Below are 21,449 nucleotides of genomic sequence, written 5' to 3'. Positions count from 1 at the left end.
TCAGGAAAGATAATTTAAAAATTATTGCGATACGTGAAAGTCATGATCAGGAAAAAGAACCTTGTCCTCATTTTTAAAGAATTCCTACAGTGAAATTGTCCAGAAATCCTAGAAGCAGAGGGCAAAATAGAAATTGCGACAATCCACCAATCTTCTCTGGAAAGAGATCCAAAAAAATCACCCCTCCCCAAGAACATTATAGCCAAGTTCCAGAACTTCCAAGTCAAAGAGAAAATATTACAAGCAGCCAGAAGGACACAATTCAAATATCGTGGTGCTGCAGTCAGGATCACACAGGACTTAGCAACAACCACATTAAGGGCTCATAGGGCTTGGAATATAATATTCCAAAAGGCAAAAGATCTGGGAATGCAACCAAGAATCAACTACCCAGCAAAATCGAACATCCTCTTACAGGGGAAAAGATGGGCTTTTAGTGAACCAGGGGAATTTCAAGTTGTTCCTGTTGAAACAACCAGAGCTGAACAGAAAGTTTGACCTTCAAATACAGGACTCAGGTAAAGCATAGAGAATGGAGGAGAAGAAGGGTAAAATATGAGGGACTTAATGATGATGAACTGCTTGTATTCGTGCATAGAAAAGTGAAACTGATAATACTCATATGAAACTTCTCATTTAATATAGTGAGTAGAAGGAGCTTTTATAGATGAAACACAGGAGAGAGCTGAATTTGAAGATACATTGTAAAAATGGAATCAATGGCTAAAAGGGAAATGTAATGGGAGTAAGAGAAAGGAGAGGTGAAATAGGCTAAGATATTCCATATAATAAGATTTTTTATTGCAATGAGCTATTGCAATGATATGGAAGTGGGGAAGGCGAGAGGGAATGAGGAAACCTTTGCTCTCACCAGAGGTAGGTCAGAGAGGAAACAGCATATATACTCAATGTGGTATAGAATCTAGAGTGAAAAGGAGAGAAGAGGGACAGGGGGAAGGGGGGAGATTGAGTGATGGAGGAGAGGGAGTTCTGGGAGAGTGATCAGATATAATACATTTTTTTTTTTTTTACTTCTTGCAGGGTGGTGGGATTGGATGACCACAGGGCCAGGTGGTTGCTGGGTCTTAGGGGTGATATGTGGTTTCAGGGCCTATTGGCCCCAGGGCTGATGATAAATCTGTGCCACTCAGCTACCCTACAGCACATTTAAAAAGAGGGACAGAGTGAAAGGAGACAGAAAATATAGTATATGGTAGTGGGGAGATATTCATGAATGGGAAGGGGTTGCAATCAGCAATGGCAGCGGTGTAAAAATTTGGAAGGACCTTTTGTGATGGACTTTTAAAGAATGTGATCTACCTGCAACAGAGCTGGTGGTGTTGGAACACACACTGAAGCACATTTAAAAAAAAAAATTTTCTGTTTCCTTTACTTTATTATTCATGAGGGTCTATATTTGGGGGTGGGTATCATGTTTACTATTAAACAAGAATATTTTAGTAATGTATAAAAACATTTGTACAAAAATAAAAAATACATAATTTTTAGAATTTCTAATTTGGTATTTAACTGGGGGTTTTTAATTTGTTCTTTCTCTTTTTAATTTGCATATTTAGTTCATTGATTAAAAAAATGCCCTTTTCTGTTAAAAAACAGCAACAACATTAAAAAGCACGAGAATAAGTAGACCTTTTTCTTGGTATAGTGATGAGAATCAATCTAAAACTAAGCTTCATTCCCTGGAGATCAGGAGCAAAGCAGCGTAAATCAGCACTTTTATTTGATGTAATTCTCGAAATGCTAGCTATAAATATGATAGACTACTTGGTGATACAGTGGATGGAGTGCTGGACCTGCAGTCAGAAAAACTCATCTTCCTCAAATTTGACTTCAAACATTAGCTCTATAACCCATTTGCCTCAGTTTTCCCATTTTTAAAATGAGCCGAAGAAGAAAATGACAAACCACTATAGGATTTCTGCCAAGAAAATACTAAATGAGACTGCAAAGAAAGAGTCTTAACCCAATTGAAAAATGACTGAATGGATAAGACTAGAAAAAGAAATTAAGAGATTAAGATAATAAGCTTAGGGGAAAAGGAAGTAAAATTTTCATTTCTTTTTTTGCAGATGATATATTCTGCTTAGGGATATTGGAAATTAAAAACTTAATTAAAATAATAATCTTAGTAAAGTAGCTACTTAGTTAAAAGTAAGCCTCTTTAATCATATAGCTTTAATGAAATATTACCAACAAGACTGATCAAAAAGAAATAGAATCTAAAATTTTGTTTAACTAAAAAAAAATTAAAATATTTGGCAATTATACAGAATTAAAGATTGGAGATATATTAATTACTTAAGAATGGTCTGTATCAATATGACAAAAGTGAATACTCTGTAAATGTATTTATTTACTGCCTAAATTGCCATTCCAATCGAATTACTAAAGTGTTATTTCATATAACTTTAAAAAAAACAATAAAATTAATCTGGAGAAGAAATTATCAAGAATCTTAAGAAAAAAATTCAAGAAGTTGAAAAGAAAGGGGTCTCTACTATTAGCACATCTCAAGTTATACTACAAAACAGTAATCATAAAACCTATTTGGTACTGGTTAAAAAATAGAAAAGTTTGTCAGTGGAACAGATTAGGCATACATATTCTTTTTTTTTTTTTTTTTTTTTTTTTTTTTGCAAGGCAGTGGGGTTAAGTGGCTTGCCCAAGGCCGCACAGCTGGGTAATTATTAAGTGTCTGGGGTCGGATTTGAACTCAGGTACTCCTTACTCCAGGGCCAGTGCTCTATCCACTGAGCCACCTAGCCGCCCCCAGATTAGGCATACAGAAACAAAAAGTGACACAGGGTTTAACAAATTCAAAGATTCCCTTCTGGGGCAAAGATTTGTCTCTTCAGCAAAAAACTACTGGGAAAACTAGAAAGCAGCCTGGCAGAAGAGTTTTAGGACAAGATCTTATATCATATGTTACATGAAGTTCCCAAATCAATCCATGACTTATAAATAAATAGTCATGTTATAAAATATTAGGAGCAAGGAAGAAGATAAATTTTGTAACTGGATATTAAATGTCTTCTTGACCAGAGAGGGAGTATTAAACGAGGTAAAATGGACAATTTTATTTTTATCTATACATATACTCTTTGACTCTGTGCTACTACTGGTAGACATAATCTTGAGAAGAGCTTAAAGAAAGAAAGGACCCTTACATAGAAAAATATTTGTGGCATTACATTTTGTCTCACAAAGAATTGAAAAGCAATAGGGTGAAAATCAGCAGGGAAACATATAAAAAGTTTAATCAATGAATGAATGCAATGTAATACGATTGCACATTAAGAGATGAATGTCAGATAAACCTGGGAAGATTTGTATGAACTGATGAACATTGAATTGAGCAGGACCAGGAGAATAATTAATACAATGATTACAACATTATAAAGAAAAGCAACTTTGAAAAAACTTGAGAATTCTGGTTGATAACAAATTCTGACCAATCAATTCCTAAGAACTTAAAATGAAGACTTTTTCCCCATTTCGTAACAGAAAAGTGATAGAAGTGTAGAATATATTGTTGAACATGTGCAAATGTGTTTGTTTGATAGCCCTTTTGTTATATGACTAATGTGCAAATATGTTTATTTGATGGCCTTTTTGTTAAAAGGGATGAGGGGTTTTTTAAAAATTTTTTTTGTAGGAAGGAATTGTTAGGAAGCTAGTGATAGTGATGCCAACAAAAAGGAAGAAAAAGAAAAGAGTCACTTAAGTTTTTAAAGATGGCATATATTAGAACAAAGGAAGATTCAGAGGGAAAAAAAGCAGGGCCATTTTGAAAGTACTATACTGAGCTGAGTGTGTTATATGTAGACTTTAAAAAAGGAAGCAAGTTTGACCTTGTGAATAGTCATAGTTTTTTCTAGTACTGTTTCTAAAAGAAAAGAAGACTTGTTTGGAATCTATAAGACATAGACTGAAGTCCCAGGACTACTGTCTAACTTCCAGGCTAGAAGCTGAACTAACTACCAGTTCCTTCTTGACTGATAATGAGTAGACCACTTAACCGCTCTGACCTTTCATTGTAAAATCAGCTGCTTATCCTTTCTGTATCACAAGATTACTATGAGAAAAATTCATTTAATAATATAAACTGCTATAGCATGTATGCAGTTGCTTTTATTAGAATATTCAGCCCCTATTAACCATAGAGATTTTCTAACATTTTTTATATTATTAATTAGGATTTTTTCTTCTTTTGGGGAGTTCCTTGTGAGTTGGAAGTTTTCCTGTTAGTGCTATCGATTCTTCTTTGTGTTCCATCATCTTTTTTAGCTATACTTGAACCTCTCCAATATAGACATGAACATCTTTTTAAGAAAGGTTATTTTATAATAGTGGTTCACAGTATGTGCTATGGTTATTGAGGATTAGTAAACTTCTAGACCAAACAGTGCCAGTTATGGTACTTCCAATGAAATCCTCTTTGGTATCAGTATAATAATAGATTATTACTTGAACTCTTATCTTTAGGAGCCTCCAGAGGATGATGCTAATATCATTGAGAAGATTCTGGCATCCAAGATGGTGCAGAAGGAGGTCAGTGATTTATGATTTTCATCTTACTTAGTCACCTGGAAATATGCACAAATTTGGGGGGAGTGGGTAATGGGGAAGGAGCAGAGAGGAGAAATTGAGGGTAAGGGTGAGAATTATATTTGAATATTTTTTGAGAATTCTCATCCATTTGTCCTTCATAATAAATTTTGGGTCATTTTAACTTAATTAAGAACAAAATGATTTTTTCCTTTGTCTTTGCATCTAGAGATGGCTATTCCATAATTACTACTTTCATTAGAATTCAGGTGAGGGGTAAGTGGATAGTATATCAGAGAAATCTTTTAGATTAGGTTTGATAAGTTTGAAATAAAATATTCCAGTATTAGCAGACAGCATCTCGGCAAGAAAATTTTAGAGATAGAAGAATATTGGGCATGATGAATTAAATGGGAACTTAATTTTCATCCTTAATATTTAAGGAAGTTTCATTTCTTAAAGTCTATGTGATTATTTGACTGTCATAGGAAAAATTATAAATTGAAGCATATTTTGCCTGATGTTGTCAGGCAAAGCACTATCTCTTATGTCTGGGATATTAGTTCATAGGAATAATGGGAAGTCAGCCTTACAATGTTACAGTCAGGGTTTTTTCAAGTAGATTGGGGTTAAGGGTTATTGTTGAATCTGTTGCAAAATAACATTGGCTATTCCATTGTTATTTGGGGTGTGACTCTGCAAGTATTCCCTTTTACTCTAGTTTTATCCTAAACATTTGTGCAGACTGTGTGATTGAAGGAATAAAATGAATCTAGTCCTAGCTAGAATCTTACAAGACTAGAAATATGGAGCCTTAATCCATGTGTTTTTTAGTTATGTTTCTCATCCATGAAACTTGGATTTCAGTTGTCAACAGGAATCAAAAGAACTATGAAAGTGAAAGTTTTCTTAAGTGATCTTTGCTAAAAATTTATATATCTCATTTAGTAAATGAGTTATTCATGTAGAGTAGCACCTGCCACAGGGACAGAATTGACAATCTACTTCTTGTTCACAGGTTCACCCTGGGGAACTTCCTTTTGACATGGAACTATTCTACGTCAAGTACAGGAACTTGTATGTATTAACTTGTTTAGAGCTTTTAATTTCTTCCATTGTATTTCTTTCACATAAAAAAAAAGATGAATTTTAGGGGCAGCTAGGTAGCACAGTGAATAGAACTCCGGTCCTGGGATCAGGAGAACCTGAGTCCAAATCTGGACTCAGATAATTAATAATTACCTAGCTGTGTGGCCTTGGGCAAGATGGTTAACCCATTGCCTTACAAAAAAAACCCAAACAAAAAGATGCATTTTAACAAAATGTCAACATCTTTAACATATTTTTAGAATGACCCTTAGAATTTTATCTTGAATTTGACTGAAGTCCATTCTTCTCTTCTTTTTCTTCCTCTTCATTTTCTTCTGCTTCTCTTTTGCTCTCAGTGAAGGACATTAAAGTCTATATATACCATTACCCTGTTAGTGTCTGTCCTTATGTGGACATAACTACTTATAACTTGTTCCTGGCTTTTCTTCTAAAGAGCAAACCCCTTCAAGGGCACATGGGGAAAAAATGGTCATAAAATAGTATAATTGGCACAATTGCAATACTGAATCTTGACATTAGAAACTAAACTCTGATCTTAGACAGTACCAATCATCTGCTTTTATGTTTAATAGTTTGATTTTTAAACAATTAAACAACACATTTGTATAGCTGTTCCTTGATTAATGTTCTTGTATCATTGGGCAGTTCCTACTTGCACTGTAAATGGGCAACTCTAGAAGAGCTGGAAAAAGACCCTCGGATCTCTCAGAAGATAAAGCGCTTCAGAAATAAGCAAGCACAAATGAAGCACATCTTTACTGAGGTAAAATTCCATTTAATAATTAATATGTCCTCAGTTCTTTGAGTTTTGAAAGTCTGAGTATTAAGTGAAGTTGAGGCTCTCTGTAAATGTACTGTTTCTAAGTCTTGAATCATTGGATTGCTTAGAATAGCTAAATCATTCATAGTTGATTTTCTTACTGTATTGTTGTTTACTCTGTGCTCCTATTTCTACTCATTTTATTTTCATCAGTTCATGTAAGCCTCTCCAGTTTTTTCTGAAAGCATCCAGCTCATCATTTCTTTTTTTAATTGATATATTTTATTTTATTTTTCCATTTACATATTATAGAATTTTTCAACTTCATACACTTGCATATTTGTAAGTTGCACATTTTTCTTTTTCTTTTTTTTTTGCAAGCAGTGGGGTAAAGTGACTTTTCCAAGGTCACCTAGCTAAGTAATTAAGTGTCTGAGGTCTGATTTGAACTCAGGTCCTCTTGACTCCAGGGCTGGTGCTCTATCCACTGTGCCACCTAGCTGCCCCAAGTTGCACATTTTCTACAACTCCCTTCCCACCCACCCATCCCCCCATCCTCAGCAGCAAGTAGTCTGGTAAAAATTGTACATGTACATTTATACATATTTACATATTAGGAGGTCCCCAAAAAAAACCAAAAACTCAATGTGTTTACATATTAGTCATTTTGTATATGTAGCTCATCTTTTCTTATATCACAGTAATATTCCATCATAGTATACAACAAATTGTATAGCCGTTTCCCCAATTGGTGAGCATCCTCTCAATTTCCAATTCATTGCCACTATGGGCATAATTCCATATTACTCTACATATTGGTTTACAACTTCACCAACAGTGCATTAGTGTCTCAGTTTTCCTACATCCCTTCCAACATTTATTATTCTCCTTTTCTGTCCTATTATACAAACTAATGGGTGTGAGATAATTCTGGGGACCTGTAAGTTTTTAGTTTTCCAAGGTGGTATGGTTTAAGGAGAGCATTTAACTCCTCTCCTGGCCTGTGTTCTGGTCTGTGAGTGACCACAAGCACTGTTCGCCTCTAACCACAAGCTCTGAGGTGGTTGGTGCTCCTTGTCCTGAAACTATCAACTGAATCTGAGTAAGGGCAAAGCAATAGAGTCCTTCCCCTGTCTCCTTCAAAGTGACTCTCTTACTTGATGTGGGCTGAGAGCTTCAGAAGCAGCCATTTATCTGCTAAATCATTCCCTCTCTAGGCCTCCTCCTAGTTTGCTAGGCAGGATCAGGTGTGCACTGGTGAGATCTATATACTACCTAACATCCTGAGCAACAATTTCAACATGGCTTTAATTACAGTTATCAGTCATTGGATGTAGTAGGTAATAGAAAAATGCTACCGGCTGTATTGTGCTAGACCCTGGTGATAACATACAGTCTGCCCTAAAGGACCTTAGAGTAGGATATAATGATACAGCAGAGTAGGATGAGGTTGAGACCCTGGCACAGTGGACCTTTCCTGCCAAACTTTTAAGTTGTCTTGGGCTGGAAAGTTGTTTCACCCTACCTTTTTGTGGATTCTGCCTCTCCAGAATTTATTTTAGGTGTTATTTAAAGGTCTTTGAAGAGGTTTGGGGGGAGAACTCAGGTAAGCATCTGTCTTCTCTCCACATTTGGTTCCACCCACTCAACAGAATATTTCTTAGGAGTTTAACAGCATTCAGTTTGATAACTAAAACAAGAACAATTAGTATGCTCTTTCATTTAAAAAGTCACATTATTCTTAAATGAAATATGAAATGTCTTGCTTTCAGATTAGAGAATATTTTCATGTAAATGTTTCAACTCATTTTTTGATTTTTAAAATTTCAAAAAACCAAAATATTCAGCTTTGATGAGTTTTGGTAAAATGTGGGGAAAATCTTTTTTGATGATGAAGAGTGAAGTGAGCAGAATCAGAAAAATATATGTAGTATCTACAACATTGTAAAGAGAAACAAAATTGAAAGACTTTAAGATCTCAGTTGAATGCAGTGAATAGTCATGACTGCAGAGGACTGATGATATCTGCTATTATAGCTTAACTGAGAGACATAGTTGAGACATACATTTTTAGACTTGTCCAATTTGTGGATTTGTATGTTTGACTGTTTATTTTGGACAGGGTTTATTTTGCTTTGTTTTGTTTGGGGAAATGGAAGTTGATAAGGAGAGATCAGTAATGCCAACGATAGTGTCAGAACAGATGGGTAATTGTAGCATTTTTTTAAAAAAGTGAAAAGGAAGTTAAGGAAACTCAAATGAGTGCATCAACTTTGAAACTAATATATGAGATTTATTGTATAATTTTTAAAAGAAATATCAGCCATTTGCAGTGGAGTTGTGGAATTTCACATGCAGACTTCTTTCAGTTCTTTGTATATAACCATGCCTATGTTTGTCAATGTAGACTGTTAATAATAATAATAATAATAATAATAATAATAATAATTTTTTTTTAAATGTTCCTTGTTTGAGTAGTGATCTAACTACTGAAAATCTTTAGCTAAAAAGTTGGATGTTCAGCTGACCACCACCCCTGTGAGACCCCAGCAAAGTCATTTTTTAACTCTTCAGTATCTCAAATGGCTTCTAAGGTCCCTTCCACTTCTGAACCTATACCTATCAGGGATTCTGTAGGGGGATTCATAAGGGATTAAGAGAAAATATGAGGACCTCTTTTTGGATCCTATATAAAGTAACTTAAGCAAAATTATCCATTGCTTTCTTAAAGCTTTTTAATAGTAAAGCTACCAGGTCCTGAATTGTGATGTGTAAAAATCTTGAGAGGAGAGAACAGATGTTTGTTAGCTAACTTTTAAAGAAATACCCATCTCTATGCAAGTGAAGTTTTCTAGTTTAATGGCATTTTAAAGGTTTAAGGGAATTTAAGGAGGTTTAAAGGAATTGGAGAGCCCTTTTTGAACTGCTTTTCTCTGTTTGCATTAGCCTGATGAAGATTTGTTCAATCCAGACTATGTGGAAGTTGATCGTATCTTAGAAGTAGCCCACACCAAGGACTCCGATACAGGGGAAGTAAGTGCTTCTGCAACCTGCAGGCTCTTTCTTTCCTGCTGTGTGTTTGGGTGGTACTTTTTCCATCAAGGTTAATTTTGTAACCCTTCTTTGAATTCCACACATCTGTTATCTAATTGCAGTGATTTTCAAAAACCTGGCCAAGGTAGGACCAGTCCTAGTCCCTGTGTTCTTGTGGTAAGTGACTCGGATTTCTCTTCTCTCCTCTTTGCTCCCAATCAGGAGGTGACTCATTATTTAGTGAAGTGGTGTTCCCTGCCATATGAAGAAAGCACCTGGGAATTGGAAGAAGATGTTGATCCAGCTAAAGTGAAAGAATTTGAGTCTCTTCAAATTCTTCCTGAAATTAAACATGTGGTAATATACCTGTTTTTCACTTAAGTCCTTTAAATAATTTATTTAATAGGCATGTGGACTTATTAATCATGAAACACAGAAAAGCAGTCATTTGTATCTGAATATGCAAGATGAATTTGGGTACCTGTGGATTTGAAAATGTTTAACTGGAGGGTTTGGTTTGGTTGTGGGTTGTTTTTTTTTTTTTCCTGCCCTGGCTTTAGACTACCAAACCACTGCTTGCCTGCATCTTCATCAAACCTGTTTGGTAAAAGTATAACTCCTTCCTACTTCTTTGAAGCTGTCTTCTTTAATTCCCTCATTAAATAGGGAATTAATTCATTCCTTTTCCTAATTTAGAAACAACTCTTAACTGAAATTTTCAAATTTCTTTTCAGGAGCTATATTACAAATAAAGGTACAAGCATCCACCTAGAGTTCTCTAGCAATATTTTTTTAACTCTCACCTAAAAAGTCTTTCAGATGTGGGATCCTGTGTAAAAAAAATTTTTTTTCACTTGAGTTTTTAAATGTCTCAGAGATGTTAAGTAACTTTATAGTCAGTTCACTTTTAAGGATCTTATTCTTACTAAAATCAGTCCATTTACAAAGGAAGCACTGAGTTAATTCCTTTGCCTAGCAGCTTCAAGAATATAAAGAAGAGTGTATAGGAAAATATTTCTGGAAAGAATTGGTCATTCTTCCCCAGCTATAGACAGTGAATTTTTGTTGGGGGTTGAAATGTTCATATTCATGTGAGAGTTTTTATTTTTAGGGAGATAGTAAACTAGAGTTTAGGGTATTCCTATGCCAGAAGAAGTTATTCTTCTTGAGCCCCCTTCCTAGATTTAATTTTCTACTGCTCTTCCTCAAACCAGATACTGCTTTTTCCTGTCCCCACCCTATTATGATCATAAATTTCAAGGGTTAGTCTGATGATTGGGAGTCAAGCATCAGATCTATTACTCGGTCAGTAATCCCAACCAGAGCTGGCATTATCATAGTCTCACATCTCTATACAGGCCAATTTCAGCTTTTCTTTTCCACATTTTCACCACCTTTTAGCTAGCTTTCTTTCATATCATTACTGCGTTCCCCAACAAGTTTGTTTTATGCTTCTACAAGTCATTACATTAGATGGGACCTGCCTTTTGGAGCTGAAAATAAAATCAGGTAAAGCAGGAAGGTTTTGTTTTAAGTTGCCATTCTTAAAAAGACAATGCTTATCTCAAAGAAACTTTTTTGAAAGAAAATTAATGGGATAAAATAGTACAGATAAAAAAGTCTTCTGGTGAAAATTGGTTTAGGAGATGGAGGAAAGGACAGAAGATTGGACTGACTGACTTTTCCTTTCAATGAGGGAGGAAAACACGTGATTTCAGTAATGATCCGGGATAGGGAGAAAATGTCTCCTGGTAGTCTGGATCCACACTTTTCCACTCCATCCCCTATCACCTTTTGTATTTTTCCTATGCTCCAAATGTCCTGTTCTGCCTCTTTATTCCTTGAAACCAAATCCAAATGCACATATGCATGCTTATATACATCTTGGTAATGACTTTTCCTTCCCTGTCCAGACCCCCTTAGCCATGTATTTTGTTTGCCTCTCTCTCTGAGTCTTACATAACACTTTGCTGGGTAAGTCTCACCCCCTGCTGTGCCCCATGAAAATAGACGATCTTATTTGAATTTTATCATCTCCCTCATCTTAGCAATATGTTCTGTGAACAGTATTCTTAATCAATATTTACCAAATAAGCTCTTTATATCAAAAATCAAATTCAAAATGATATCAATGTCAAATCAAAATCAAATATAATTGGTTAGTTTCTAGTAAGATAATGTATCCTGTAGTTTGCTGGTTGTGATTCTACTGCATTCTTCAGTAAGAGATCTTGGGACTTTTGTGTTGTAAACCTAAAAACAAAATATCAGTGATCTTTTCAAAAGATGTCAGATAACAAATTCTAAAGGAAAAGACTGTGTGCTAAAGCTATCAGGACCCAAGAGTAACCCCTTGGATTGGTTTCCTTAAAGCCAGTCTGCCTCCATCATTCATCTGCTACACTGACGATCAGGTCGTTCTACTGCTCAAGAAGTTTTGGTGGCTCTCCTATTTTTCCTAGAATAAAATGCAAACTCTTTTCATTAAGATTTTAAATCTTTCCCATTTTAGCAGTCCAACTGACTTTTCCATGTTGATTTCACATTGTTCCCTTTAAGTGCTTTATATTCTAGTCAAATTGGCCATATGTGGCATTCTAACTGCTGCCTCATTGCCTGTTCTGTTTCCCAGCCCAGAATACTTTTCCTCCTCACTTCTTTTGGTGACTTTTTGGAATCCCTAGATTCCTTTGACTCACAAGGCTTTTTCTCATCATCCGAGTTTTAATGCTTGCTGCTTCATCTTATTCTATGTTTTCCCAACTGGCTTTGTACTCAGTTTTGCATTTGCTTCTCTGTATATTTCTTGTTCGCCTGAGTAAAAGGTAAACTTCCTGAGAGCAGGGATTGTATTTTTTTTTCAGTGCTTGCCAGTTTGATTTGTAGTATCTTAAAGAGGAAGAGTCATTATATGTGTTAGAATCTTATCTTTGCTAGGATAGGAATGGAAAAGTTACTGTGAACAGAGCAGAAGAATTTACTGTTCTCTCCTTGAAGATAGATTATTTGTGGAATGCATTGTTTTCTCATGAAATCCAAATAACCAGAATTGTGACTTTTGTTAGATTCTGTTAGAAAGTGCCTTGCCAAACTCTGTATTCTATTGTAGTAAAGTTAATCATGTTCCCTGAGGAAATATTGATGATTATTGCGCTTTGTTATAGTATGGAAGCTGTTAATTGAAATGTTGTGTTTGTTTCTTTAGATCAGTTTTTATACTGAGTGATTTAATTCTGTATCAGATATTTTTAGTTAAAAAGAATTTTTTAAGTGTCCAAACTAAAAGCACCAAAAGCGTACATGATTATTTTGAAGTCCATAGTTCAGAAAAGTCATGGTCACCACAAATTTACTTAAACTTTTAAGAGTAACTATGACTTTAAGAAACTTTTAAGGTTCATTGTGAATTTCTGTGGCAAAGACTAACCCTCAAATGAAGTACATTTTACCATTACCAAATTTTCTAGCTGTTTCTACCTACATAGTTCAAATTCCATCTTGTCTGGATTGAATAAAAGTTAGATTTTTATCAATGATGTAAGCCATGTCCACCAATTAGTTTTAAGTTTATTTTCTACATGATATCTCATTTATTCCTCGCAGCAGACTTGTGAGAATGGGTACTGTTATCTCTGTCTTGTCAGTTAAGAAACTGAAGCTTAAAAAGGTCAAATGACTAGGCTAGGATCGTAATCTTCTCTATGGTCCTTTGAAAAATAGTCTTAATTGTTGCAAAATAGTTTTATCTGTTGGAGGGCACTAAGCAAGTAGGCTTATTCCCTTCTGATTTTCATGTCAAAGTTTGTCCCTAAGTATAAGCATTTAATTATTATTCCTTCAGAAAATAATTTCCTGCTCAACTCAATACTATTTTTCTACTTTAAATATTTCCCTTTAAAAGTTAAGAGATTCTGTATATCAAAAAAAAAATTGATGTCCTTTTCCCCAAAATATGGGGGCAATATATAAATAATGCAGCATATCTGCTTTGCCCATGATGAATTTGTTTATTTTATTGTCATTAACTTTTTTTTTTGCAAGGCAATGGGATTAAGTGACTTGCCCAAGGTCACACAGCTAGGTAATTATTAAGTCTCTGAGGCCGACTTTGAACTCAGGTCCTCCTGACTCCAGGGCCCCTGAGCCACCTAGCTGCCCCTTGTGATTAACTTTTAAGGAGGACATGGTCTGGTTTGTTTTATAAATTGTTACTTATTTCCAGAATCTCATAGAGTACCAATAAAGTCCATTTGGAACAGTGTTTCTTAATCTTTTATTTGTATCATGGACCCTCTCTCCATAGGTACTCTTCAGGTAGTCTGAAGAATCCTATGAAACCTTTCTTAGAATAATGTTTTTATGTGCATAAAATATATTACATGGGATTACAAAGGAAATAAATTCTATTGACATAATAAAAACATTTTTTAAAAACAAGTTACTTCATGTTCTCTGGGTTAATAACCTCCAATTAAGAAGAAAGGGCAAATTATTTCAGTGCAAATCAAATAATATGGAAAATATGGAAAACTCAGGGCAATAAAAGATATATCATATAAGGAGTTTTATATCCTATATGTACCATTAAACAAGCATCTTGGGGCTACCCGACACATTAAAGGTTTCGATTTGGACATACTTTACTTTGATTACTACAGTCATTATAAGTTAATGAACCCTCCTTTTTATACATCTGCCTCCTCAGAAGTATTTGAAATATAGATTATAAATGAAATTTTCACCCTACCCCTTTGTATTCTTTTATTTTGCCTGCTCTTAAAATTCAGAGCAGGGTAAAAGTTAACATTTCCCAGTTTCTTAGAATGTTTATTGTATGACCTACTCTCTAGATCACAACCCAGTCATTTCCTTTTGGATACATCCTAGTTTTTCTAGTTTTTTAAAATATAACCAAGAATTGAGCATAATAGTTTCTTTGTAGTCTGAACTATACAAAGCACAGTGGGACTGTTATTTAAATAGCATATATCAAATGCTTTGTGAAAAGCAAGGTAGTATACAAATATATATTATTACTGTCAATGTTCTTACTTTCTTTAATATTTCTGGTAAATCATCTTGATATGATATGTTAGCCTTTGATTACTTTGGATCACACTGAACTTGTAGTCTAGCAAAAAACTCAGATGTTTTTCATGGTCACTGCTCTTGGGCTAGGGGAGTTGCTCTCATGTTAAGGATTCACAAGCATAAAATAGAAGTTTGTCCTAGATATCCTGGAAAACCTCTTCCAACTTTAAGATTCTGAGTTCCCTTGTAGTAATTTGCAGAAATGCATTAACTGTTGCAATTCAGAGTTGCCTCACCTTGTATGAGGAACCCTTAATGGAAACAACATACAAAAATCTTCAGTTTTTGAAAAATGCTCTACTTAAAGTCAGATGTTTTCCTACATGACTTTTCATTCAAACTCAGGGGTATACAAATGTGTTTTTGAAATGTGACTTGGGAATTGCTAGAGAATAAACCTTAATTGACATCTGTTTGGGATCATCAAATGTAAATGATATGTTATAAAAATACTTACGTTAGCATTACCTTCTCAGGTTTGCTTTGGATTTTTTTTTTTTTTTTTGATCAGCACCTAGTTCTCCAGGATCAAGAAGACTGTGATTATTGCATGCTACCTGTGTTGAATTGTATTTGGAGTTGTGTAAACTTTGAGCAAATAATTTTACCTCTTTTAAATCTTGGTTTTCTCCTCTTTGAAAATAAGGAAGTGGAGCTGCACTTCTAAGACATTTCTAAAACTGTTCCACCTCTAAAATTCTGACATTTAGTGGGTACTTTAGTAAATATTTGTCGAATTATTCAAGATAATATCTACCTTGCTATGAATTTTACTCTGTAGACCCAGTAATGTTCTCTAGATCTGTGTAAAATGAATAATCCTCTTCTTTATGACAGCCTTTCAAATATTGGAAGACAGAAATCTTCTAATTTCAAATATAATCATTCTAAGACTTCCTCATCTTGCAGAATTGATTTTTTAAAAACTAAAAGTAAGACTTTATAATAATCCATACTACATTTCTTTTTAGAAGATTAAGCCCAACATTTTAGACTGCTGAAACCATTTTACATCTTGATTCATTGATCTGTTATATTGGATATAGCTTTCATATTTGAGTTATCCACAAGATTGACAGACAATACCTATTTAATGTCTTCATCTAATTTTTTGACAGAATAAGCCAAGTCCATGACCATGTGGCATCACTATCTAGTCTAGTCACATTCCTCCATTTTGCCATTGGTGTGGTGTTCAATAACTTTGATTGTGTTTGTTAGACTAGCTGTAAATCCACCTACTTTTACTCTTGTCTAGTTTCTGTTTCACCATTTTATCCATAAAATATCATAGGAGTTTTGTTGAATGCTTTGCTGACATTCTGTGATATTCTTTGTCTATGGTATTCTCTCTTATGTACCAGTCTCAGTTAACTGTGCCATAAAAAGGAAATAAGGTCAGTCTTTCCTTTAAAGAATATCAGATAATCCTCTCATTACTTACTCTACAATTCCCTGTATACTTTGCACTCACTTCCTTGTTGAGTCTTTCTAAATGGTGTTATTCCTTTTGTAATTGAAGGAATTTTTGTTGAAGGAGATGATGCTCCCATTAAGTAAAACATTGTTTTTATTGCACCTCATTCCATTAGACCCTCTGCAAAATGCTCATTATCTCTTAAGATTCAGCACTTCAGACTATCTTGAATTAATTCTATTGGGAAGCTATTTCTGGGGTGTGTAATGTGTACTTATATTAGCTTAAAATAGGAAAAGGATTCTATTTGGATATAATTTGGAAAACTCATTACACTCCTCTATTGTTGGAGCAACTCAGCATATATATATAATATATATATAATATTTTTCCCAAAGCTTCTGAGCTGATGCACAAAAAAAGGAAATCTCCAAGTAGGCAGAATAGGTTGCAAAAATAAAAGCAAATAAAAAAGTCAATGTTAACCCCTTGAAAAAAATTAAAATTAGAAAAGTACTAAGTTAATTTCAAAGGTTTTTTTTACGTAAAGAAAGACAGCATTGTATAATAGATAGAGTGGGTTCTACCTTTTATACCTCTTGTCTTTGTGACCCAGTACAGGTCATTACAAATTGCAGAGAATGTCCCAATGTGCCTCCCCTCCTACACACACACACACACCCTGCATATACACAAACACACACTCCAAATGTAGTACAGTATATTCAGGGTTAAAATAATCTCAACATTGTTTTAAAGTCAGGGAAGCAACCATGGCCCAGTACCCTTTTTAACTGATTTGAAAACTCTATAGGAATGTTGAGATTTGCTTTTCTCTCAATCTTTTCTTGTATCTGTACTCATATGTGTGAAACTCCCATAAAACCTTGTCTTTCCATGCATTTTGCTCTCTGCTTTGTTTATTAGGAGCGTCCAGCTTCAGATTCGTGGCAGAAACTTGAGAAGTCTCGGGAATACAAGAACAATAACCAACTACGAGAGTACCAGCTTGAGGGGATGAACTGGCTCCTTTTTAACTGGTATAATAGGTGAGGAGCCAGAGTACGTGTGCCATCTCCCTGAGCTGTACCTTTTCAAAATATATGTAATCACAGGAATGACTGACCTAAGATCTTTAGACTGACTGGCTTGGAATTGAAAATATTAGATGGAAATGAGTAGCAAGAACTTTTCTACTTGAGCATTTATCATACTGGGTTTTGCCTATAGTAAGTATTTTGTTAAATGGTTGTTGATTGAATTAAAGAAGAAAACCAACAAAGAATAATTTTTAGGATAACAATTCTACTCTTCATGGTCTGTATTCAAATTTATTTTTGTTATCATATGGCATTTCTATGACATGACAATTCTTTTACAAACCATTGCCTTTATTCTTTTAATTTTCAAAATTGCTTAGAACTGAAGGTCATTTTCAAAAAAATTGAAGATAGAGAATGATCTGGGAATCTTTCAAGCTGATTACCTCTTAGATCTTTCTTCAGAAGGAGAATGACACTAAAGGATCTACTAGGCTTGTCACTTTGGATTAAAGTAGCTTCTCCTGAGTGCATTTCTGTATTACCTGTAAATTCCCTCACAGGGAAGTGTCAGGATCAAATGAAGTAATGGATGTAAAAGTGCTTTGTAAACTGTGAAACCCAATATAGTTTTCTCAGCTAAATGTGCTATTATAAATTTATGGAAGGGGACTGAGGTCCAAGTAGAAAAGATTCTTCTGGGACTGACAATCTATAAAAAGCCATTTCTAGAATAGTAGGATAAGCTCCTCAGACTTCTAGATTAGAAAATGAAATCTTCAATAGCTACTTCTTCCAAGAGATTTTCATTTCTTCTTAAGGAAGAATATATCTTAAAGGAATAAATACTATAACAATGTTGTTCTATAAATTTCTCTTTGTAAGTGGAGTCAGAAATTTTGCCCATTGTTGCTTCTTAACTTTCTCTCTCTGTTGTTGTATTGGTAATAAAACATATTTTGTTTCCTTCAGAAAAAACTGTATTTTGGCTGATGAGATGGGCCTAGGGAAAACCATTCAGTCCATCACATTTCTCTCAGAAATATTCCTGATGGGAATACATGGTCCCTTCCTCATCATTGCTCCACTGTCCACCATTACTAACTGGGAGCGAGAATTCCGGACATGGACAGAGATGAATGCCATTGTGTATCATGGCAGCCAGATTAGCAGGCAGATGATCCAGCAGTATGAAATGCTCTACAGGGATGCCCAGGTAAAATTAGCATAAATTTCAAAGTTAAAGCAGAAGAGTAGAGTTTTTCCTTCAAATGTTTAACCACCTAGCATCTTGAAGTTTGGTTTTTCTGTGTTTTAAGTCACTGACCTTTTAGAAAGCATTATTTTCATCTTTCTGATAATTGTTAATAATGATATTCAAGGCCCTCAGTCATTTTCTCCATTCCCCATAATATTTCAAAGGCCGAGGAAACTTGACTGCTAGGTTCACTTTTGAAACTACTTTTAAATTATCATATTTTTAAAAACTTGAGTAGTCATGTATGCTGTGTAGGCTACAAGCAAAACGTCATTTTTATGCAAGCATTGAAATATCAGAAAGGGAACTGGAAACCTTTTTTAATAATCAAGAGGAAGTTCAGTCTTTATCACATAAAAACAATGTGAAAAAGTTTTTGGGCCACAGCAACTCATTGAACCCCTGATATCTATCAAGGCATTGAAGGAGTGGCAGCAAAATAATGAATCTTTGAACTATTTATTATATCAGGTGAGGGTACAATGCTGCTTTGTTTGTATTAGGTTCTTTTGTAGACATACGTACAACAGTACATTTTAACCTTTGATCATCTTATTAGTAATGTTCATCTTGATCCTTCCAGTATTTATATAAGAATTTACTTTGTCCCAAAGTTTAATGCTCATTGATAGGGTTCTACAGCTGTTTTTTATTTATATTATTATCAGGGCAACCCCCTCTCTGGAATCTTCAAATTCCATGTTGTTATCACAACATTTGAGATGATCTTGGCTGACTGCCCAGAGCTGAAGAAGATTCATTGGAGTTGTGTGATAATTGATGAGGCACACAGACTGAAGAACAGAAACTGCAAACTTCTGGAGGGGTTGAAGCTCATGGCTTTGGTGAGTTTGCAAGCATAAACCTGAGGACAGTCACTGATGACTCAAGGTCTCTGGTCCAATGAGCCTGGAAGCCATAAAGAAATTGTGACAAGGGTTTTTTTTAAATTTTTTTTGATAGGAATGAAGCCAGGAATGCTACTTTTTTTTTGTCTTTGTTCTTTGAGGCAGTGACTTTATTCAGAGTCACACAGCTAGTAAGTATCAAGCATATGAGGCAAGATTTGAACTCAGATCCTCTTGACTCTAGGGCCAGTGCTTTAACCACTATGCCACTGAGTTGCGCCCCCCCCATACTACTTTTGACTCCAGTTTGGTTTTATACTTTTACACTCAGAAAATTTGCCACTTGTGCAGAGACAATTTAATATGCAGTAGAAATACAAATGAACCTGGAATCAGAAAACTTGAACTTAAGTCATGATTCTACCACCTAATTCTTATGATCTTGACCCTTGATTCTTCTAAGAATTGGAGATTATAGTATTTCATCTCCTACTTCATTGGATATTTGTTCTAAAGCATTTTGGATATTTTAGAGTACCCCAGACAAATACCAGTTATTGTATTTTTGTCACCATTATTATTAATCACACCCTATTTTTTTTTAGAAAAAAAACAGGACAGCATTACATTGGCACCATAAATTAGTGCTTAGATGCTGAACTGTTCATCATCATATATTTTAATTTACATAGGAACATAAAGTACTACTGACTGGGACTCCCTTGCAGAACTCTGTGGAAGAACTCTTTAGCTTACTGAATTTTTTGGAACCATCACAATTTCCTTCAGAGACTGCTTTTCTGGAGGAGTTTGGAGATTTGAAGACAGAGGAACAGGTAAGTAAGAGCCTGGAGAAAATAAGAAGACACAGTATTGACATTTGCAGGGTGCCTTTCATTCAAGGAGTCAGCAGAATTCTTAGAAAGAATGATAAACTACTTTCTACACAGTCTTACTGTGAAAAGTATTATTTTTATCTTTTCTAAGTAAGGAAACTAATTAACAATAACTGAAATGCCCCACAAAGTTGAAAACCGAATTATAAATAAATACTATTGATAGCATGGTAGTTTCTTGGTCTTCATCTCTATCACTTGAGGACTTCTAGATCTTGCTTATGACTGCTTTAATAGGAACAGAACACTCCCTTAATTACTGCTCCTGTCCTTAATACAAGTATGAAACATGCTTGGTCTATTATTCTTGAATGCAGCTAAAAAGTATTGCAGATGGTGAGGAATTCTGGTTGTACTGGTAGACACTTAATAGGTACAGAAAATAATTGATCTGCCTTTGTCCATTTATAATAAGTGCCATCAGTTTTAGGTCTTAGCACAATTGTTGCCTGGACTGGGATTTTTAATTGCAGTACCCTTGTATTCTCAAATAATATGTCTGAGTTACTACTTCTGGTTAAATTACTATAACAAAGCAGTACGTTTTCTCTATTTCCTACTTCATTATGAGGTTATGGTCTAACTTTAGATCTTAAAATTGACACCCAGCTCTTAACACCCTCTCAGAATCTTAAGTACATGAGAGCCTTCATTGACCAAGACAAAGTACCTAATATGCCATCAAATAGTTCTGTTAGTTCATGGCATCAGGAATCACACTTAATATGAAATAAAACATCTTGCTTCAACCTCCTTGAAAATATGGAATATTTTGACTTCATCTTTTTTATCCCCTAGTACAGAGGTAAGGAACCTTTTTTTATGCCAAGGGCCATTTTTGTGTATTTATAATATCATTTGTGGGCCATGAAAAATCCTCAACTTAAAAATTTATATTTGGTCAAACATTTAATTAATTCACTCCTAAAAAGCTCCTAGTTTTATTGAATTTCGAGTCCCACCTGCAGTTGTCTTGGTAGCACCAGTCCAAATGATTTTGTGGGTCTTATATGGCCCATTGGACTGGACATACCTCACCCCTGCCCTAGTGCCTTACACTATGGTTTGTATGTCATAGTACTTAATTATTAATGTTTATTTAATTGATCGTAAGTTAGTGTATGTCTTTTATTCACAGAAAATGTAGTGATGAAATGCTTTTGTACTTTTTCTGTTCAATAAGCAAAGAAACTGTAGAGTTCTAATTTTAGTTTGTTCAAATGGTTAGAACACAGCAATTGATGCCAAGGTCCAGATCTGTGTTTAGCTTTAGTTTTTAACTAAACTAAACCAGTTTAGCTTTAGTCTTTTCTATAGTGGTACTTTATTCCTGACCCAACCCCTCTGGCTACTTCATGTTGTATCACAATGGAATTGCTTGAGAGGATGTAGATGGCTCAATATAGATCTCCTACTATACTAGAAAA

The 21,449-nt window shown here is 34.7% G+C and overlaps 1 protein-coding gene across 8 annotated transcripts in view; it reads left to right on the top strand.

Annotated features, from left to right (window-relative positions):
• Positions 1-21,449, top strand: part of CHD6 (chromodomain helicase DNA binding protein 6) — a 180,162-nt gene that overhangs the window by 76,990 nt on the left and 81,723 nt on the right. For 7 of the 8 annotated variants that reach the window (XM_074211989.1, XM_074211991.1, XM_074211990.1 and 4 more), the window contains exons 6-14: positions 4,507-4,572; positions 5,588-5,646; positions 6,325-6,442; positions 9,386-9,472; positions 9,695-9,829; positions 16,908-17,029; positions 17,993-18,236; positions 18,947-19,123; positions 19,819-19,962. In XM_074211989.1, coding sequence (XP_074068090.1) covers positions 4,507-4,572; positions 5,588-5,646; positions 6,325-6,442; positions 9,386-9,472; positions 9,695-9,829; positions 16,908-17,029; positions 17,993-18,236; positions 18,947-19,123; positions 19,819-19,962 — 1,152 coding nt within the window. Of the gene's footprint in view, positions 1-4,506; positions 4,573-5,587; positions 5,647-6,324; positions 6,443-9,385; positions 9,473-9,602; positions 9,650-9,694; positions 9,830-16,907; positions 17,030-17,992; positions 18,237-18,946; positions 19,124-19,818; positions 19,963-21,449 lie in introns of those variants that run through there. The other variant, XM_074211994.1, reaches the window with a different exon arrangement.

The sequence above is a fragment of the Macrotis lagotis genome, chromosome 1, assembly GCF_037893015.1.
Source record: "Macrotis lagotis isolate mMagLag1 chromosome 1, bilby.v1.9.chrom.fasta, whole genome shotgun sequence".
Lineage (NCBI taxonomy): Eukaryota > Metazoa > Chordata > Mammalia > Peramelemorphia > Peramelidae > Macrotis > Macrotis lagotis.
The sequence above is the reverse complement of the archived record's forward strand: the minus strand, read 5'-3'. Positions and strand labels throughout refer to the sequence as shown.